A 19,981-nucleotide genomic window follows, 5' to 3' on the forward strand; every position below is an offset into this window, starting at 1 on the left:
GGAGGAGGAGGTGGGGGAGGGAGAGAGGGAGGAGGGGTGGGGAAGGGGAGAGGGAGAGAGGTGTGAGGGCTGGGGAAGGGAGGGAAGTGTGAGGGCTGGGGAAGGGAGGGAAGTGTGAGGGCTGGGGAAGGGAGGGAAGTGTGAGGGCTGGGGAAGGGAAGGAAGTGTGAGGGCTGGGGAAGGGAAGGAAGTGTGGGGGAAGGGAAGGAAGTGTGGGGGAAGGGAAGGAAGTGTGGGGGAAGGGAAGGCTGTGTGGGGAGGGGGAAGGGAAGGCTGTGTGGGGAGGGGGAAGGGAAGGCTGTGTGGGGAGGGGGAAGGGAAGGCTGTGTGGGGAGGGGGAAGGGAAGGCTGTGTGGGGAGGGGGAAGGGAAGGCTGTGTGGGGAGGGGGAAGGGAAGGCTGTGTGGGGAGGTGGGGAAGGGAAGGCTGTGTGGGGAGGTGGGGAAGGGAAGGCTGTGTGGGGAGGGGGGAAAGGAAGGCTGTGTGGGGAGGGGGGAAGGGAAGGCTGTGTGGGGAGGGGGAAGGGAAGGCTGTGTGGGGAGGGGGGAAGGGAAGGCTGTGTGGGGAGGAGAAGGGAAGGCTGTGTGGGAGGAGGGCAAGGAAAGGGAATGTGAAGGGAGGGTCCGTCTGGACATTTATGGAGATAATCACCGTCAGGATACATTTGGAGACAGGGGGGGGGGGCGGGAGAGAGAAAGGTGTGGGAAGAGGGTGCTGCACTGTATTATTAGGGGCAGAGAGAGAGGGGGAGGGGAGTTAGCAGAGAGAATGTTATGCTTTATGAACAAAACACACGCACAGTATATCCATCCATCAATTGGGACCATACTCGGTGTAGAGCTTTGGTGCTGCTTAAGCAGTCTCCTTGGCTAGTGGGCACAATCCTGGACGGGTCGCCACTCCGACACAGTATACCAGCATGCTGGCACTCATTTTGCCAACCTCAGAAGGATGACAGGTCGAGTTAACCACACCTGGTTTTTCATTCAACAGCTGAGTGAGATTTGAACTCAGGATCCTCGGATCCCAAGCCCACCACTCTAAAGGGGCTGTCACACCTTGACGTTTTAGCCAGCGTATGGCAACGTATCAAAATTTATGTAAAACGCTGGCGTACGCTGAACTATTGATGTTTTTATAAGTTTTGGGCCTATAATAACGTGTTGGACGTATGCATAACATATAAGTAACGTACACAGAACGTTTCAATCACATATAGATAACTTATACCAACGAATGCTGAGCGTGTTGTCGGCGTTCACAACCTTTGCCAACGATAGTCTAACTTAGGCAAAGCGCGGTAGCGTATCGCCGACGATCACGTGGCGTCGGCTATTCATAGGCTGCGGCTCGACGATTCAAATCATAACCGCACTAGACATCGAAGTGTGAAGCCACTGTCACACCTTGACGTTTTAGCCAGCGTATGCCGACATATGAAAAATTTGCCGAACCAAGCAGGCACACATCAAATACGTTATGGGTAAGTTTTGTATACGTTAAGTGGACGCTGGCATACGTCGTAGTGCGCTGGCATACGTCGTCATAAGTCGAGTATGTCGAGAAATTTTCAGCATGTTGAAAATTTATCGGCGTATGATACACGTTCCATATACGCTGGCCATAAGTTGTAGGCACGTTACGCGATCGTTGACACACGTCGACACACGTTACTCATAAGTCGAAACACGTGGAGGTAATGGTTCGCGTCAGTGTTCCAGACTCCCTGGTTTTTGTTTTTTTATCTTGCCAAAACGAAGTTTTTGCAAGATATGTTAGTCAGCTTGTATGTTTTTTTTTGTTTGTCTGTAATCACATATAAAAAATTCTGCAGAGCACAGTTATCATTGGAAATTTTTGTAACTTCGCATATCAGAGGCCTATAGAGGTCCCTTTCAGCGCATAAAATTTTGAAGGTCAAGGTCAAAGGTCAAGGTCACTTTGTCGCAAATCAGGGGAGTCGACGAAACCCTTATTTTTTGAGTAATTTTGATCGGATCGTCTTCAAACTTCATGGGAATATAGTTCATGGTCTGGCGCTCAGCTGATTAATTTTTGGTGGCGATTGGCCTTGACCTTCATGGTTAGCGCCTCAGGTCAAACATATTTGACCCCAAGGTCAAATTTTCAAGTTTTAGGAACCATATCGTGTAGTACCTCAAATTGAACACCTCGATGAGTGCTTTCTAGATATGTCAAGCTTGAGACATTATGACGTCATTTGGTGACGTTATGAGGAAAAAGCATATTTTTCATGGTTACTCTGTAGAACGATTCTCATCGGAATCTCTCGTTGGCAGATATTCCTCAAGGAGTCGCTCCTGGTGGATAGCAGCTCTGTTCACCTCAGTGTGACCTTAAAGAAGTCACACGTGGTCACCTTTTTGCAAGATACGGGTCACCCTGCGGGTGACATTGGTTTTTATTTTTTTTCCTTCGGTTTGACGTTGATGTTGACACTGATTTCTAGTGCGGTTATGATTTAAATCGTTGAGCGGCAGCCTATTAATTATATTATATTATAACCGCACTAGAAATCGAAGTGTCAACATCACCGTCATACCAAAGAAAAAAAAAACCCCTAAAAAAACCAGGGAGTCTGGAACACTGACGCTAACCATTACCTTGACGTCTTTCGACTTATGAGTAACTTACAAGTAACGTGTGTCGACGTGTGTCAACGATCGCGTAACGTGCCTACAACACGTTACTCATAGGTTAGAAATAAGTTTCGGGTACGCTAACATTACCTCGACGTGTTTCGACTTATGAGTAACTTACAAGTCACGTGTGTCGACGTGTGTCAACGATCGCGTAACGTGCCTACAATTTATGGCCAGCGCTATGCGGAACGTGCGAGTCATATGCTGGCATACGTCAAAAAATTTCAAGCATGGAAAATTTGTCTAACAGCTTGGCGTACTACGACATGTGCCAGCGTACTACGACGTATGCCAGCATACTACGACGTATACAAACTTACCCATAATGTATTCGACGTGTGCCAGCGTTTTAGCCAAATTTTTCATACGTCAGGCATACGCTGGCTAAATCATCAAGGTGTGACAGGGCCTTTACCATTCAGCCAACACCAGGCATACAGTATTAGTGCTTGGTCGATATCGGCAATTCTTCTGGACTCGACAGATTGGAGTCAGTGTGATTACCAACGATAGTACATACTGTATACAACCCAAAAACATTCAGGAGCTTTCACCTTTGTTTTTTCTGGTTTTTGATATTTCACCAAAACAACGCTGCATTATAGACGTTTCAAATGAAAGAGGTGCACAAACTCAAACCGATTTTGGACCTTCTTGCAGTGCCATTCCAGTTATTACAACAGCAATCAATTTCCTATCTCTCAATGCACACCTTCTAGCCACACAAATGAAGATGAAACATTAAAACACTCATCCCGTCGCTCATTAATGCCGTACGAAGCTTGTTATCCGTCGGCTTACCGAAGGACTCAAGGAGACGTCGAGACAGGCAGAGCCATCCGTGATGCGAACCTCCATGCCCCAGGAATCGTTTTCCATCTTCAGGTGGCTGAGCAGCGTCACAATGAAGCCCTGAGAAAGGAGCACAACAAAGCGATCCTGGTGAAGGAAAGCACTTCAGTTTCCCTGCAGTGGCTTCATGCTTTACAAGAATAAATCTGCACGCAAGTCCTTCCATTCTCGTCATACGTTCATCTCAAGCTCGGGTTATAACTTGTACAAACAGCAAATCAAAAGCAGGACAAAGGCATGAGTAGACAGTGTGGTGCAACACCAATTAAAGGCAGTACATGATGGGCAAATACATGTAGTCCTGTATGTGGGATTTGAACCTGGTTTTCCAGCATCATAAACCATTGGTTCAGATAGGAACACGAAACGGGAGGACTCCGTAATCAATGAAATGATGAGAGGTTTACGACGCATGGTGTCGCCTTAACAGTTAATTGGCTGGCTTAAGATCCGAGGGTCTTGAGTTCAAGTCCCTGTCGGGCCGGTGAATTAACACCAGGTGGGGTTGACTCAGCCTGTCATCCTTCTGAGGTCGGTAAAATGAGTACCAGTGCAATGGTAACAGGGGCATTGTATTCGTGGAATAGCCGTGCCCCAGCCAATGATACTTGCAGCCATGTGCTGCACACGGAGGAGGATGACGAGGTTTACACCCACATCAAACAGGCTAACTCCACAACCAGACATGACAGGTTTACATTGGGTTCACACCCAAAATCAAAATTACTGAGAAATGTACGGTATTGGAAGCAGTTTCGTGGTGCATCATGACGTCCATCGTACCTTCAGCATGACTGTCGATACAAACGACAAGTAGTTATGGTCACTATTACAAAAGCCAGCAATTTTTTTTTCATTTAGCATGTTGAGGCTCGTGTAAGAGCTAACACACAGAACATATAACAAGACAAGAAGGAAGGGAAAAACAGTGGGGAACAGATACATTACATCTGTGGAAGGGAGAGGGGTGGGGATGGGCAAAACAGGGTAAACAAGATGGACACTACAAGGACTTTAACGAAGGAAAACGGGGAATTTGAAGAAGGTGGATTAATGAGGGTCGAAAAGATCATGGTTTTGGATGGGGGAAGGCATGAGATGGTGGTGAACAGCTGTTTTGAAGACCTGGAGGGAAGAGTGGGATTGAAGAGAATGTGGGAGTTTGTTCTAGAGGCAGGAAAAAAGAGGAATGCAAGTGAAGGTGAGCAGTGATTCTCGATTTTGGCAGTTTCACCAGAAGGGGGGTTTTGGTGGACATTGAACACCCGGCGGAAATATAGGAGGGACAGAGCACAGAGAGCAGGGTGGGTAAAGCCGGAGAGGAGACGGTAGAAGACAGAAAGGCCATTGACCTGCCTGCGGTGAGTGAGACCCAAAGACTCAGCTTCATCACAGGAGATACCAATGATCCTAAAAGCCTTGGCTTCCACAGCGTGAAGCCGAGCCCGGTGCGAGGCAGGAGCACTGCCCCAGAGGGGAGAGCAGTCCTTCATCAGATTGCAGATGAAAGCTTTGTAAGTGGTAAAGAAGCTCATGTGTGCTAAGGAAAGACTTTTCACGATGTATAATTCCCAGTCGGCAACTGACTTTGAAGGCCAGCTTGGAAATGTGGCTTGACCAGGAAAGATCGTAGCAGATAGTGAGGCCCAAAAGCTTGAATGAAAGGACTGGAGAAAGTCATTGAGAAAGTCGGTTGGGGGGGGGGGCGGGGTTCCAGACAATCCTTTCGGAGAGACACGGTGAGGGTGTCAAGAGTTTGACAAGCTTGTGATTTTATCCAGGTGAGGCTGCTGCCTGCCGATCAGAGGGATGAGAGATGGTATGGCAGAGGGTGGAGTCATCAGCAAAAAGATAAAGAGGATTTTTCCAGAGAGTGAGAGAGATCACTCATGAAGATCAGGTATTGGACTGGGAGGGGAGGATGAGGGAGGAGAGGTGAAGGTAGGGAGAGTTGTTGACAGTGTGTAGGAAATTTCAGAAGAGCTGGGGGGGGATGGTCAGATGGGGAGGAGGACAAAGGGCAAGTGGTGATGGGATGGGGCAGTCGGGAATAATAAGAGAGGTTGCAAAAGGAAAGTTGGAGATTGGAGGGATGAGATGAAAGAGAGAGGGTGGGAGGACGACACAGGGAAGAGGGGGTGAGAGAAAGGTGTGGGGGGGCTTGTGAATAAGGTGAGGGGGAAGAGAGCGAACTTTGTTTTGAAGAGGGAGAAGGTGGCCGATTTTAGAGGGAGGGGAGACGATAAGCAGGCACATTCATGGGGAAGGAGGGAGAAGGGAGGGATGGGGAGAGGGGAAGGATGAGACTGGGTTGTGGTATGGTGAAGATGGAAGCGGGCAGGGGAAGAATACAGTTTGAGGGGGTGGGAAGAGGGGTAGACAGCTTTGAAAAAGCAGGAGGTAGATTTGAGTGTGAGAGGGGGGTGAATTTGAATGAGGGGGTACATTTGAAGGGAGGGAGAGAATTTTGAGGGGGCGAATTGAGAAAGGTGAGAAGGAAGCTTGCTTTGAAGAGGGAGGAGGCGGCTGAATTTAGAGGGAGGGGTGAGAGGAAAGCTTTGAGAGAGAGAGAGGGGAGATGATGAGAGCAGGCACGGTCATGAGGGAGGAGGGAAAAGGGAGAGGGGAAGGATGAGACTGAGGCCTAAGTCACATTTTCTCTACGGCGAGGATACGGCGGCCATACGCCCTCTGAATTGACAGAAACGTGCGGCAGCTGCAGAGTTTTTGAGGTGGCCTCAGGGTGGCCTGACGCCGTATGGCTATAATTTACAGGCCGTAAGGTCGCCGTGGAATTATAACTTTTTTATTTCTACGTTCGCCGTAGCAATTCGACAAGCCGAAAAAAAAACTGGTAAAAAAATAAAAATTAACCCATTCGTTACCATACGTCTGGCCGCACGTTCGCCTTAGGGCCCCCCTGCGGTCGCCTTGCGGGCACCTTGCATCTGCCTTGAAAATTCTATGGCCACCGCAGGAACGCCCTAAGGTCACCGTGCGACATCAAATCAAAGACCGTACGGCAACCCCACGTTTTCGGTCTCCACAATTTATAAATACGCCGTGCGGCTCCCCGAAAAATAAAAACATATGTGACTGCTACATTGTGTGACCGTGGAAATACTGCGGCCGCCGTATAATTGCTAATGGCCGTAGATTTTAGAGACCCCACGGCCGCCGTGGCAAATGTGACTTCGGCCTGAGTAGTGGTATGGTAAAGATGGGAGTGGGTGGGGGAAGGAACAAGATTTGAAGGGGTGGGAAGAGGGGGAGATGTGATGAGAGGAAAGAGAGAGCGTGTTTGAGATATTGAGGAGTGTGCTGAGAGAGAGAGAGAAGAGAGGAGAGAGAGAGGAGAGAGAGAGGAGAGAGAGAGGAGAGAGAGAGAGAGAGAGGAGGGAGAGAGGAGGAAGACAGAGACAGAGAGACAGAGAGACAGAGAGACAGAGAGACAGAGAGACAGAGAGACAGAGAGACAGAGAGACAGAGAGACAGAGAGACAGAGAGACAGAGAGACAGAGAGACAGAGAGACAGAGAGACAGAGAGACAGAGAGACAGAGAGACAGAGAGACAGAGAGACAGAGAGACAGAGAGACAGAGAGACAGAGAGACAGAGAGAGAGAGAGAGAGAGAGAGAGAGAGAGAGAGAGAGAGAGAGAGAGAGAGAGAGAGAGAGAGAGAGAGAGAGAGAGCGAGAGAGAGATTTATTAGGTTGGGTGGAGCCCACAGATGTGAGAAAACCACACAGTTTGGGATACTAGAGGGGGAACTGTTAGTAAGGCGAAGGACAGTGGAGAGATGCGAAGAGAGGAGGTAGGATGGGGGGGGGGGCAAGATGGGTAGAGTAAGGAGAGGGCATAACAGGGAAGGAGTTTGCAGGAGGTCGATTTAAGGAGATCTGAAATTGGAAAAAGAAAAGAACGATTAATAATGGAAGGAGAAGAAGCATTGCAAAATGGGATTTAAAAAATTTGTAGATCAGAGATAAGTTTAAATACATTGGAAGATGGATGGAGTGAAGAAGAATTTCGAGAATGGAGGAAGGAAGCATTGTTACAGGTGGCATTTTGGCACAGGATGAAAGAATGGTCGAATTGAACTCAGGTTTTTATCGAAAAGAGCACGGCAGAGAGTCGAGTCGAAACATTTTGAGACCTTTTTTTTTTGAAGAGTAGGGAAGAGGGAGGCAGGGCAAAGGAAGAGTTTGAAGAAAAATGTCGTGAAGGTGAGTGGTGAATACCTTCAGAATCAAAGTTTTATTGGAAATGTGGAAAGGGAAGAAACAGAAGGAAGAGGAAGAATCCGTGGAGGAAGTCACGTGGTTACAGGAGGGAAAGGTGAAAAGGGAAAATATTTTTTTGTTTGTTTGTATTAGTTAAGCCATGAAACAGAGGGTAGAGTTGGGTGGAAATTGAAATAGTGGAGGAAATAACGAGAGAGTTGGTGTCAAAGCCACCCAATGCTCGCCTGTTTATACATTTATCGTTTTTAAAAGACGAGTCTAATAATTAATATTTTTTATAAAGCATTGCAGTGAAGTATAATTTTAAAGCAATATATGTATTTCTATATTGTAATCAGTAACAAGAGCGCAAGTGAGCACAATATACGCCCGGACAAGAAGGTATATACAGAATTGTGCTACTACATGGAAAACAGCATCCTGGTTGCCATGGCAACCACTTTAGATGCCGAACGTATGTCGCGACACACCGTCTCCACAGTCTGTACCTATGTACCAAATATGAAACGTGAAAGTTGAAAACTTTGGGAGTTAGAGTGCGGACAGGAACGGATGGAAAACAGCATCCCGGTTGCCATGGCAACCACTTTAGATGACGAACGTATGTCGCGACACACCGTCTCCACAGTCTGTACCTATGTACCAAATATGAAACGTGAAAATTGAAAACTTTGGGAGTTAGAATGCAGACAGGAACGGACGGACGGAGACAGACGGACGGACGGACGGACGGACGGACGGACGACCGGTATCACATAATACGCCCCGATATATATTGTTACGAATTTGGAATTCGATTGCACTCAACATTCAGGTTACTTTAGCTCAGATATGTCGATAAGTGCATGTTCTATAGATAGGCCACCTTCCATTGTTTAATGGGCAGAAATCGATTAAGTGCGCTGCGATTCAATTTAATAGTTAGAGAGCGATCACAACACAAAGGAAGACGCCCCTCCCCCTCTTCTGGGAAGAGGAAGAAGAGCTCTCCCGTCCTGTGATTCATGATGCAAGCAACTCCCTCCCACCCTTGGTTGAGCGGGGGATGGAGCACGAGGACATGAGTTACGCCGGGAGCAGGGGAGGGGGCCGATAAGAATAAAGAAGAGATCCTCTGCTTTGTTTGGGCTGGTTCAGTAAGCTTCTGCTTCTGCATGGTTCTGGGGTCTTGTTGGGAGGGGGGGGGTTCTTGCTTCTTGTTGGAGAGTTGTTCATCGGAGGAGTTGGTTTGGGTTGTCATGGTTCTTCTTCGGCCTGGTGGTCAAGAAGTGTCAGCCTGGTTCAAGGGTGCTCGAGCCTGTTGCTCCACTTCGTGGCCTGGTTCGGCTGGCTCTTCCTGGCTCGTGGAGCTCTTTGTTCTCCGGCTCGGTTCCCGGTTTGGTGCGACTCCTTGGCCTCATCTTGGAGGTGGTTCTTCGAGATAGCGACGCATCGACGGGAAGGATCGGCGCCTCGTCTCACCAGCACGTGTTCGGAAGCGCGAGAGGATTCGCTGGAGCTCGGGAAGGATCGCGGCTCACGGCGATTGGATCCAGCTCGCTCTCGCTGGAGCCCGGGTCCGAGCAGCTTGAAGACCACACGAGGTGGAGAGGTTCGAGATAGGTTCTGGGTTCCAGCTCATCTGTCCTCTGAGTTGAAGTCCTTAGTAAAGGCATCAGCCACCATTTCTTGACGTGTGTGTGTGTGTGTGTGTGTGTGTGTGTGTGTGTGTGTGTGTGTGTGTGTGTGTGTGTGTGTGTGTGTGTGTGTGTGTGTGTGTGTGTGTGTGTGTGTGTACGTACGTGTGTCCGTGGACCCGTCTAACAAGTAGGAAATTGTTAAGTGCTTTGTGTGCTGTAAATGATTGCATTGCATTTCCTATAGTCCTTATAGTTCTGCTCTTACGTGCTTCCCTAGTTCCCCATTATTATTAATAAATACCCCAATTGTTAACTGTTTTCAGATCGTCGCGTTGATTCCTTTATTGACTGAGCATTTCGTGTGTTGGGAGTTAGAAAGCTGTTGGTTTGCTGGAAAAGGGGGACATTCGGACCAACGGTTCTCGGCGATTAAGCCGCTCGGAATCGCGCACGGGACAGGCTCGCTTAAGTGGCTTGTTTCGTACGAGTTCCGTCGAGGGTGTGGAGGCTCAGTGGATCGCCACGTGGTCTCCAGGTATTTTGAAGAATTGGCAAATAACCCTGTACCACATGGTGGAAAAATTGACCCTTCACAGTTCTTGCACAAGGACCCGTCGGCTTCGGAGTTATCCGGGCGGCGATCTATATTCCGGGCGATCGGTCGGGCCGACTCGACTTGCGGCTCCGTCAGAGCGGTCGGCTCGCGGCCAACCCCTGGCCCCGTAACAATATATATCGGGCGTATAAAAAAAAGTGTGCAAGATAAAAACATGAGAAAGGAAAAAATAACTTGCATCAAAAACTTTAACATTTTCACGCCCACGCTCACTCTGACGCTGACGCTCACGCCGGGGGTATCGCTATAGCTCTCTGTTCTTCGAACAGGCGAGCAAAAAACTGAAGATGATGAGGAGAAAATACAACAAGATCATGAACATTAACGGGAAGAAGGGTAGGCCTCAATGAAACCCGATATGAAAAGATCGACAAATACTCAGCAACTTGCACAAGTTTTAACACAACCGAACTAGAAACACAGTAAACATGGAGATAATAAAATAGCAGTAAAAATGCGACAAAAAATGACCGGAAAAATCATCTTTGACAAAGTCAGCAGAGACCGTCAAGGGAACTGCCACCATCGCTCAAGAACCGGAACTGGAAGTGATTGTTTTCTAAAGGGTATTTCTAGAGGGTAATTCTAGAGGGTAATTTTCGAGGGTAATTCCAGAAGGTAATTCCGGAGGGTAATTCTGGAGGGTAATTCCGGAGGGTAATCCTAGAGGGTAATTCCAGAAGGTAATCCTAGACGGTAATTCCAGAAGGTAATCCTAGACGGTAATTCTGGAGGGTAATTCCGGAGGGTAATTCCAGAGGGTAATCCGAGAGGGTAATTCTGGAGGGTAATTCTAGAGGGTAATTCTAGAGGGTAATTCTGGAGGGTAATTCTGGAGGGTAATCCTGGAGGGTAATTCTAGAGGGTAATCCTGGAGGGTAATTCTGGAGGGTAATCCTAAAGGGTAATTCTGGAGGGTAATCCTGGAGGGTAATTCTAGAGGGTAATTCTGGAGGGTAATTCTGGAGGGTAATCCTGGAGGGTAATCCTAGAGGGTAATTCTCGAGGGTAATTCCGGAGGGTAATTCCAGAGGGTAATCCGAGAGGGTAATTCTGGAGGGTAATTCTGGAGGGTAATTCTGGAGGGTAATCCTGGAGGGTAATTCTAGAGGGTAATCCTGGAGGGTAATCCTAAAGGGTAATTCTAGAGGGTAATCCTGGAGGGTAATTCTTGAGGGTAATTCCAGAGGGTAATTCCAGAGGGCAATTCCAGAGGGTAATTCTCGAGGGTAATTCTCGAGGGTAATTCTCGAGGGTAATTGTACAGGGTGGTTCTCGAGTGTTCCATGTGTTTCCAATCTTTGCCCATTTCATTTCTAAAATGCCAAACTGCTTCTTTTTTTTTTTAAATGCTTCCTTTGGACACAGGTGTGATTTTTGTTGTTATGGTATGGGTGCAATACCCATGAGAGAATGTCACTTCCTTCCATTGGAATCATTGTAAATGCTTCCGTCATTATTGTGCTCGGCCGGATGCAAGTATCATTGGCTGGAATCAACAATTCAGTGGATGATCAATTCGGCAATTTTGCGATCTCTCTATCTGGTAGTTGAACGATGCATTTCGGCATCTTTTTCATTGTTGTTCATTTTGAAAACGTTCGAGAATAAAAGGTATGGCTTTTAAAGGCTCATGACTTCACTCTATCGTAGTTCGAAGCGTATCATTTTGGACACATTTGATGGGGCGGTCTTTTTTTTTTTTCCTGTACCATCCCCGCAGATGGAGTACTGCCGTATTCTGTGATACTGTAATTGTACAGATTAACTTTTACTCTGTGGGATCCAATCCTGATGTATTTTTTTATGATATAAATGAATGCGGGAATTTATTGGGAAACTTATCCCCACACATTGCCGAAGGGACACTGAAAGCTATATTAACTGTGCTGCAAGTGAGTGAGTGAGTGTGCACTGGTTCTCAGATCTATGAGAATCTATACATCCCAGTAATGCATGTGCTTTATTTATTACCCAATTTTGGTTCCAAATCCCACAAATTGATCTTGAATGCGACAGTAATAAATTTGTTTACCTTTATTCTCACAGTCATGGTTGCAGGATGGTTGCTTTTTAATGTCTGCAGGGCTTTCGACAAGTAAATAAAAGGGTCCTTGTTGCAGCAGTCAATTAAAGTAGGTTCTGAAACAGATTCAAGACCAACAGAAAGCAATACGTATTTTAAATCACCATAATCTGGTACATTATTGTCAATGAAGATCAACTTAAACCTGGAATCCTCAGCAGAAATCTGATAAACATGGCCAAGCTCGAGTTCATTTTGGTCTCTTATCCTCCGATACAATCTCCCTCCTGACCTGCCACAATGGCCATGGTGGAGTTATCTGCAACAGGGGTTTGGTTATTTTTTTTTTTAACTGAGCCTGTTTCACTATGTACATTCCAGGTTATGCAATGTGTATTTTGCTTTCACTTGGTGCAAGTACATGACATACTCAAATCACTTTGGGCTCTAAAATTTCTCATATCGAAAGAGGATGAAAGGGCTGGGTTGATGAAAAGGGGTGGGAGACTGTCGGGATAATGGGTTGAAAGGATGAAAACTTGCTCGAGCAAATGTTTTACTCATCATGTGTAAAACATGAGATCAGAGCCGTTCTTTGTTGTTCCTTGTTTTGTTTTTTTTGACAAACAAAGCACAGAAAGAGTAGAGGATGCAAGACCAGACAGGAGACAATTGAAGACAAAGAGACTGCTGACCTGTCTGCACTTTGAAAGCGAAAGGCCTAAAGACTCAGCTTCAGCATGGGAGTAGGGTTGGGCACACATCGAATTTTTCTCTGTTGTCCCATTGAAAGGAGTGTTTTTTATAGCCATTTTTCACGCTGATCACGAATCCGTTGAACTTTTTGACATCGGATGATGTCTTAGGTTGGTAAAATGCAAAAATTCAAAATGGCTGCCACATTTACCCATTTTCAGGTAAAATTTGATAATTATGGCTTACTCGGGCATGTGATACGTCATTTCTTATGTTTTCAGGGTCGCTGATATCGAATATGAGGTCAAAACAGTGACACATGATGACTGTATGGATTTATCGCTAAACATGGGTATTTTCGATGGAAAATACCACTTTTCAATTTCAGAACGAATTTTGAATTGTTTCATTAACTATATCCTTTGTTTTTGATGTACGTTTTTTGTGTCGTTATAATTACACTGTACAGTTACACTGTAACGACACGAAAAACGTACATCAAAAACAAAGGATATAGTTGATGATACAATTCAAAATTCGTTCTGAAATTGAAAAGTGGTATTTTCCATCAAAAATACCCATGTTTAGCGATAAATCCATGCAGCCATCATGTCACTGTTTTGACCTCATATTCGATATCAGCGACCCTGAAAACATAAGAAATGACATATCACATGCCCTAGTAAGCCATAATTATCAAATTTTACCTGAAAATGGGTAAATTTGGTGGCCATTTTGAATTTTTGCATTTTACCAACCTAAGACATCATCTGATGTCAAAAAGTTGATCACGAATCAACGGATTCGTGATCAGCGTGAAATTTGGCCATAAAAACACTCCTTTCAAAAAAGTATGGTTGTATGCCCAACCCTAATGGGAGATTCAATTGATCTTGTCAGCCTTGGTTTCTGCAGCATCAAGCTAAGCAAGATGCAAGGAATGTGAGGCAGGTGAACCAGGCCAGAGGGGAGAGCGGTACTCCATCAAGCTGTGGATGAAGGTCTTGTAAGTGGATAGGAGTTTAGATGTACCAATGTACCAAGGAAAGACTTTGTACGATGGAGGATGCAGAGTCGGGAGGCTGGTTTTGGAGGCCAAATTTGAAATGTGGTTTTTCCATGAACAAATCGAGCTTTTGATACAGTCTGGTACCCCACCTTGCTCTCCAAACTCTCTGCTTATGGCATCCAAGACCAATCCACACACGGCTTACTGACTTCCTTTTCTCTTGTCGCCGTGTGGCTCTCAACGGAATCCTTTCATCTCCTCTCTCTGTCAAGGATGGAGTGCCCTAAGGCAGTGCTCTCAGCCCTATCCTATTCCTAATATAATGTTCATTAACGATCTCTCTGACTGGAAAATCCTCATTATATCTTTGCTGATGACTCCATTGTCTGCCGTGACATCCCTCATCCTTCAGACAGGCAGGCTGCAGCCTATTTCCTTTCTTTAGACCCTGACATAACCACAAGATGGTCAAACACTTGGAATGTCTTTCAATCCTGACAAATCTCTCTCTCACTATCTCTCTCTCCAAAAGGACCATCTGGCAAACCCCCTCCCCCCACCCCAAACCTACTTCCTCAACAATTCTCTCAAAGAAGTTCGGTCGTTCAAACTCCTGAGTTTCACTCGGTCATGATCTTTCTTGGGCAAACTGCAGTTCTAAGTTGACATCCCAAGTCAGCTGTCGACTGGGCATCCTCCATCGTCCATAGTCCTTCCTTGGTACATCTAAACTCCTATCCACTTACAAGACCTTCATCCACAGCTTGATGGAGTACTGCTCTCCCCTACCTCACATCCTTCTCAGATCGACGCCATGGAAACCAAGCCCTTGAAGATTATTGGAATCTCCCACACCAAGGCTGAGTCTATGGGCCTATCACTTTGCCATTGCAGATATGTCAGTGGTGTCTGTCTTCTCCCACCTCTCTCTGGTCTTGCACCCTCTGCACTCTCCATGCTTTGTTCCCCCAGTTTTCTGCAGGGCACACGTGGTCCACCATCAACCCTCTTCTGGTGAAACTACCTCACTCCAGGATCACTGCTCACCGACACTCATTTGTTCCTCTGTTTCCCACCTGTGAAACCAACTTCCACATTCTGTTCAATTTCCTCCTTTCGTCCAAGTCTTCAAGAAAGCTGGATACCACCATCTCAGATCGTCCCCAATCCAAAAACCAAGCAATTTTCCACCTTGTTAACCCCCCTCCCCAACCCAATCCCTCCTGAGAGCTTCCTTCTGTATCCATCTTGTCCAGCCTATGTATCCTCTCCTGCACCTCATGCCTCCCCACACCCATTGTTTGTCCACCTCCTTCAGACTTGGCCTTCAGCTCTGCTGTTGGCATTTCCTCCCTTACTCTACCATTCCTTTTGTCCTGTTGCACCCTGCTCCGTTCATTGTACTCGTTCTAGTTTCACAGATCTCCACTATGTATACAAATACAAACAATTAAATAAATAATAATAACAAATAAAAACCCTTTCCTGGCACTATACGAGAACAGCAGTGGACTGCAACCTAATTGCTCTTTCCTCAGGATCAAAACAAAAATCCCTGCACAATATCCCTACAAATAAATATAAATATAAATACATATAAATACAAATACAAAAATCCCTGCACTCAGGATAAATCCCTGCACAATAGGAATGACTCAATGTGGTGCATGTACGAACATGAGTTCCTCTCACCTTGGAGACTGATTTTTACGTACCGTTTCTCTCTAGGTCTTGTTCAAGAGGTTGATTAGCTCTTAGTCCAGTCGGCATGTCCAGTTGGGACGTGATCCTCAGGCTGGCAGTGGCACAATTTTCCATCTTGCTTTCTTTGGCAAACTGGTCCTGCTTTGTCACACATCGAGAAGTGTGTGTTCCATCTTGCACATGAAGAACCCCAACGTGAACAGAGATGGGAGAAGAGTTTGTGGAATCAAAGGCAGAAACAAGTTCTGGGCTCAGCAATCTAGGCTTTTTACTTTGAGGGTTTATAAAAGGTGCAGCATCAGAGGTGTGTGTTCCAAGTATGCTGCTCTTCATGGTGTTGCTTCCATCAGATCCCAAGTGAGAAGTGCCAACCTCTGGTGAAAATACTTCCAAGCACCAATTATCGTCCAAATCAAATGGCTCACCCATTGGGCTGCTTGACCTACTCGGACAGCCCTGTTTCGCCACTTCATTGGAATAGCTATCCTGACATTTCGGGTACATGGCCACATCAGCTGGAGACGCCGTAGCTCTCGAAACTTCCGATACGAAGGTGGTATTGGTGGAGGGGGGCCTGGCAGAAGAGAACTGCTCTGAAGTTCTCTTGGAGGCATGTAGAGGAACAACTGGAAAATCATCTTTTGGGAAATCCTCATCAAGGAAATCTTCATCAAGGAAGTCCAAAACACTTTCTACAAAAGAAAAGAGAATTGGAAAACACTTTACACTAAATGTTTATACATGAGCCACATACACATGAGGGTGAGTCAATAAATTACGCCACTTTTTATTCCAGCAACACACATGATGATATGTACACCTGTCCAGCAATGTATGTTAGCACTCCTGCATTGTGTGCTCATTGGGCGATAATTTGTGGTTGCAGTTAGACAACTATGAATCACTGATGGCACCACCATTGAAAAGTTGTACTTACGAAGAATGAGCAGTTATTCCTTATGTTCGAGCATCAGGGTATGATTGGAATTGAAATTTACAAACAGGCGAGGGTACAGCACTGAATAAATGCGTATGGGTGGATATAAAATATTGGAGAAGGCAGAAAGTGTGCATGAGGAAGTGTCCTGAAAAACTCCAGGAGGCCACGTCTGCACAGAACATCCTCCGTGCGGACAGACGTACCTGTAGTGATCGACGCACACCGGAAGATGATATCGCCAATGAAAATGGCATCAACCACGGTACCGTGCACACGATTGTCCAAGACAAATCAACCAATCGAAAAGTGTCGTGCAGTTGGGCGTCGTAAATGCTTGCAGATGCCTATAAGGCTGCCCAGCATTTGCAAACCTGTGCACCCTTGCGCCAGTGATTCTGCAAGGAAGAGGACGTCTTCCTGTTTCATAATGTGATGAAAGACGAGACATGGGTATTTCAATGCAAATCTGAATCAAAGAGACAATGCATAGTGTGGGAGCATCTAACATGTCCTGCGAAGAGGTTTATGGTCCAGTGACCTGTTGGCAAAATCATGCCAATGGTGATCTGGAACAAGGATGGTCCTCTTTTGGTTTCATTCCAAGAGCCGACTGTGACCAACTCCACCAATTGCAAAATGAGATTTGGTGACGTCCTGGTCTACTTCTGCAACAGGACAATGTCAGACCTCAGACCATCCACGTTACAAGAGGCACCATCACCAAACTCAAAAAGGGATGTTTTCCCCACACCTGTCGTACAACCTATAACGTCCCCATCCGACGAACAACCGTTTGGGCACCTGAAGGAAACTTTGTGCAGCACGAGGACTTCATGAGAGCTGTTTAAGTATGGCTACGCACCAAACGAAAAGAGTTCTATGCTGCAGGCATCAGGAAGCTGAGATTAAGAGGAAACATACACATCATTCCTCAGGGATAATGTTGAAAAATGACCAGGAGGAGTATCCCTGTGGCCTCAATCAAGAGTTGTAGTGTAAATTATATTGACTCACCCTAATGTACATACGTGTGTATGCACGCGCACACGCACACACACACGTTGCTAGTTTTGTTAAGCCAAGCAGAAATAAATCGACCAGGACATAACCAGAATATCAAAATACTACAATGAATTCTAAACCACAAAATTAATTTTCAAATTAAAATTTTCAGTGGCACCCTTCATGAACAAGTTGAAGTATAAAAACAGATAAGTATTGATAAAAGGCTTTTGTACTTCGACTAGCTTTTTTATGTACACATTTACCAAAGCTCATGCATGGCACCTGTTTGTTGTGTTGAATCGTTCGGATTATCGGCGAGCGTGTGCTCACCAGCATCGAGGTTCTCCTCCCCTCTGTGATGGAAAAGAAGGTAATTACCAAACAACACAAAGTCTGTTTATATTCTTAGTAAACTTTAATGTGAATTACAAGGACATGAGTAGACAACAGACAAATTAACATGGATGGGATTTGAACCTGGGTTCCAGGAAACATTAACCAACAGTTCAGTTGGGGATACCAAACAGGTATACCTTTAAACCTGAAAAGCAAATGCAACAGTGTGTGCGCGCGCGTACACACACACACACACACACACACACACACACACACACACACACACACACACACACACACACACACACACACACACACACACACACACACACACACACACACACACACACACACACACACACACACACGTTGTTTGGGGACAGTTACTTTTCTCACATGACAGACTCTCCAGAAGGAGTGGCCAGAAAGCCAACCATTTATTCTCATGGTCATCTGGTGGAAGAAGTTCAGTGTCTTAAACTGCTCAGCCTCAATATCAGTTACAATCTCTTCAAAGCCAGCCACAGACTGGGCATCCTCGGTCATTCCAAGAAAGAAAGGAATATATTTTAAAAAACCCACAAATACTCAATCTGCAAGGCTTTGTCTGGAGCTCGATGGAGTGCGACTCACCTCTAAGCGCTGGATCCCATCTGTCTCTCCTGGATTCTGTAGAATATAAAACTTATCAAGATTTGAATCTCCCGTGATGAGGTCGAAGATAGTGATCTGTTGCATTCACATTGCAGGCACGTCAGTGGTCATGTTTTTATGGCCTCTCCTCAGATGTTGCTCCATCTTCCGACCCCCGACAACTCCAAGATGCCTGCATTCTTCCAGGAATTCCCTCCTGATGACACTTCCAAAAATACAGGCCGACTGCACACCTCTACTTATTTGTTCCTCGCTTTTCCAATGGTGGAACTGGCTTTGGAAAGCAGTCAAATTGCACTCTTCCATCAAGGGCATGAAGCAGGTGGTGCAGCACCATTTCAAACCATCCCCAATTCCGAACTGCATGAACCCGAACAACAACCCTCTCAATCTTCCTTCTCCTGTTCATTCACACACTTGCTTTTTGCTACCTCCACAACCAAAGGTGGACCGAGGTGATGTTTTCACCCGTTGGTCTGTGAGGTGGATATCTCAAAAAGTTATGAACCGATTCGGATGAAACCTGGTGGACAGGTTGGGTGTGTGACAGGGAAGAATTCATTTGATTTTGGTGAAGATCCAGATCCGTATCCAATAATTTTTCAGAGACTTTTAAATGAAAAAAAACGAGAGAACACGATATTTCAAAAAGTTGTGGACGAGTTATGACAAAAGCTTGGTGGAGGAGTTGGTTAAATGACAAAAAAACAAGCCAATGAGATTTTGGTTGAAGTTCGGAAGCAAATTGGTGGGATACAAAACGTAAACTTATCAGCCTGGTGTGGGTATGCACTCTACCAAGTACCATTTTCGTTAAAAGTGTGGCCTCATTGCCCCATAAATTTGATTTTTACCCTCCAACATCTCACTCTTCCATGAGCCTAGATATTATATACATTAAAAATAAAAACATGGATATACAACACATACAGGACAGAAGCATCATGAGAGATGATTACAATTTCACACACATGACAAAAATATTAAAATAAAATAAAACATCAGACAATGAACATACTGTGCACGGGTTTAGAATGTGGGAAACAATGGACAATTAACATACTGTGTACGAGTTTAGAATCTAGGAAACAATGGACAATGAACACAGTGAACATGGGTTTAGAATCCAGGAAGCAATGGACAATGAACACACTGTGTATGAGTTTAGAATCTGGGAAACGATAGACGATGAACATACTGTGTTCGGGTTTGGAATCTGTGTTTAGAATCTAGGAAACAATGGACAATGAACACTGTGAACATGGGTTTATAATATGGGAAACAAACAATGGACAATGAACACAGTGTATGATTTAGAATCTGGGAAATAATGGACAATGATCACAGTGAACATGGGTTTAGAATCTGGGAAACAATGGACAATGAACACAGTGAACATGGGTTTAGAATCTGGGAAATAATGGACAATGAACACAGTGAACATGGGTTTAGAATCTGGTAAACAATGGACAATGCACACAGTGTACGGTTCAGAATCTGGGAAACAATGGACAATGAACAGTGAACATGGGTTTAGAATCTGGGAAACAATGGACAATGAACACAGTGAACATGGGTTTAGAATCTGGGAAATAATGGACAATGAACACAGTGAACA

The 19,981-nt window shown here is 45.6% G+C and overlaps 1 protein-coding gene across 4 annotated transcripts in view; it reads right to left on the reverse strand.

Moving 5' to 3' along the window:
- RMI1 (RecQ mediated genome instability 1) overlaps positions 1–19,981 on the reverse strand; it is a 60,423-nt gene that overhangs the window by 2,326 nt on the left and 38,116 nt on the right. For all 4 annotated transcript variants that reach the window (XM_085876879.1, XM_085876882.1, XM_085876881.1 and 1 more), the window contains 4 exons: positions 17,656–17,726; positions 15,440–16,120; positions 12,029–12,135; positions 3,464–3,574 (listed from right to left, as the gene is read on the reverse strand). In XM_085876879.1, the coding sequence (XP_085733005.1) occupies positions 3,464–3,574; positions 12,029–12,135; positions 15,440–16,120; positions 17,656–17,726 (970 nt within the window). The remainder of the gene's footprint in view (positions 1–3,463; positions 3,575–12,028; positions 12,136–15,439; positions 16,121–17,655; positions 17,727–19,981) is intronic.

The sequence above is a fragment of the Eptatretus burgeri genome, chromosome 4 (assembly GCF_056783735.1).
Source record: "Eptatretus burgeri isolate ZD-2024b chromosome 4, Ebu_testis_v1, whole genome shotgun sequence".
Classification (NCBI taxonomy): domain Eukaryota; kingdom Metazoa; phylum Chordata; class Myxini; order Myxiniformes; family Myxinidae; genus Eptatretus; species Eptatretus burgeri.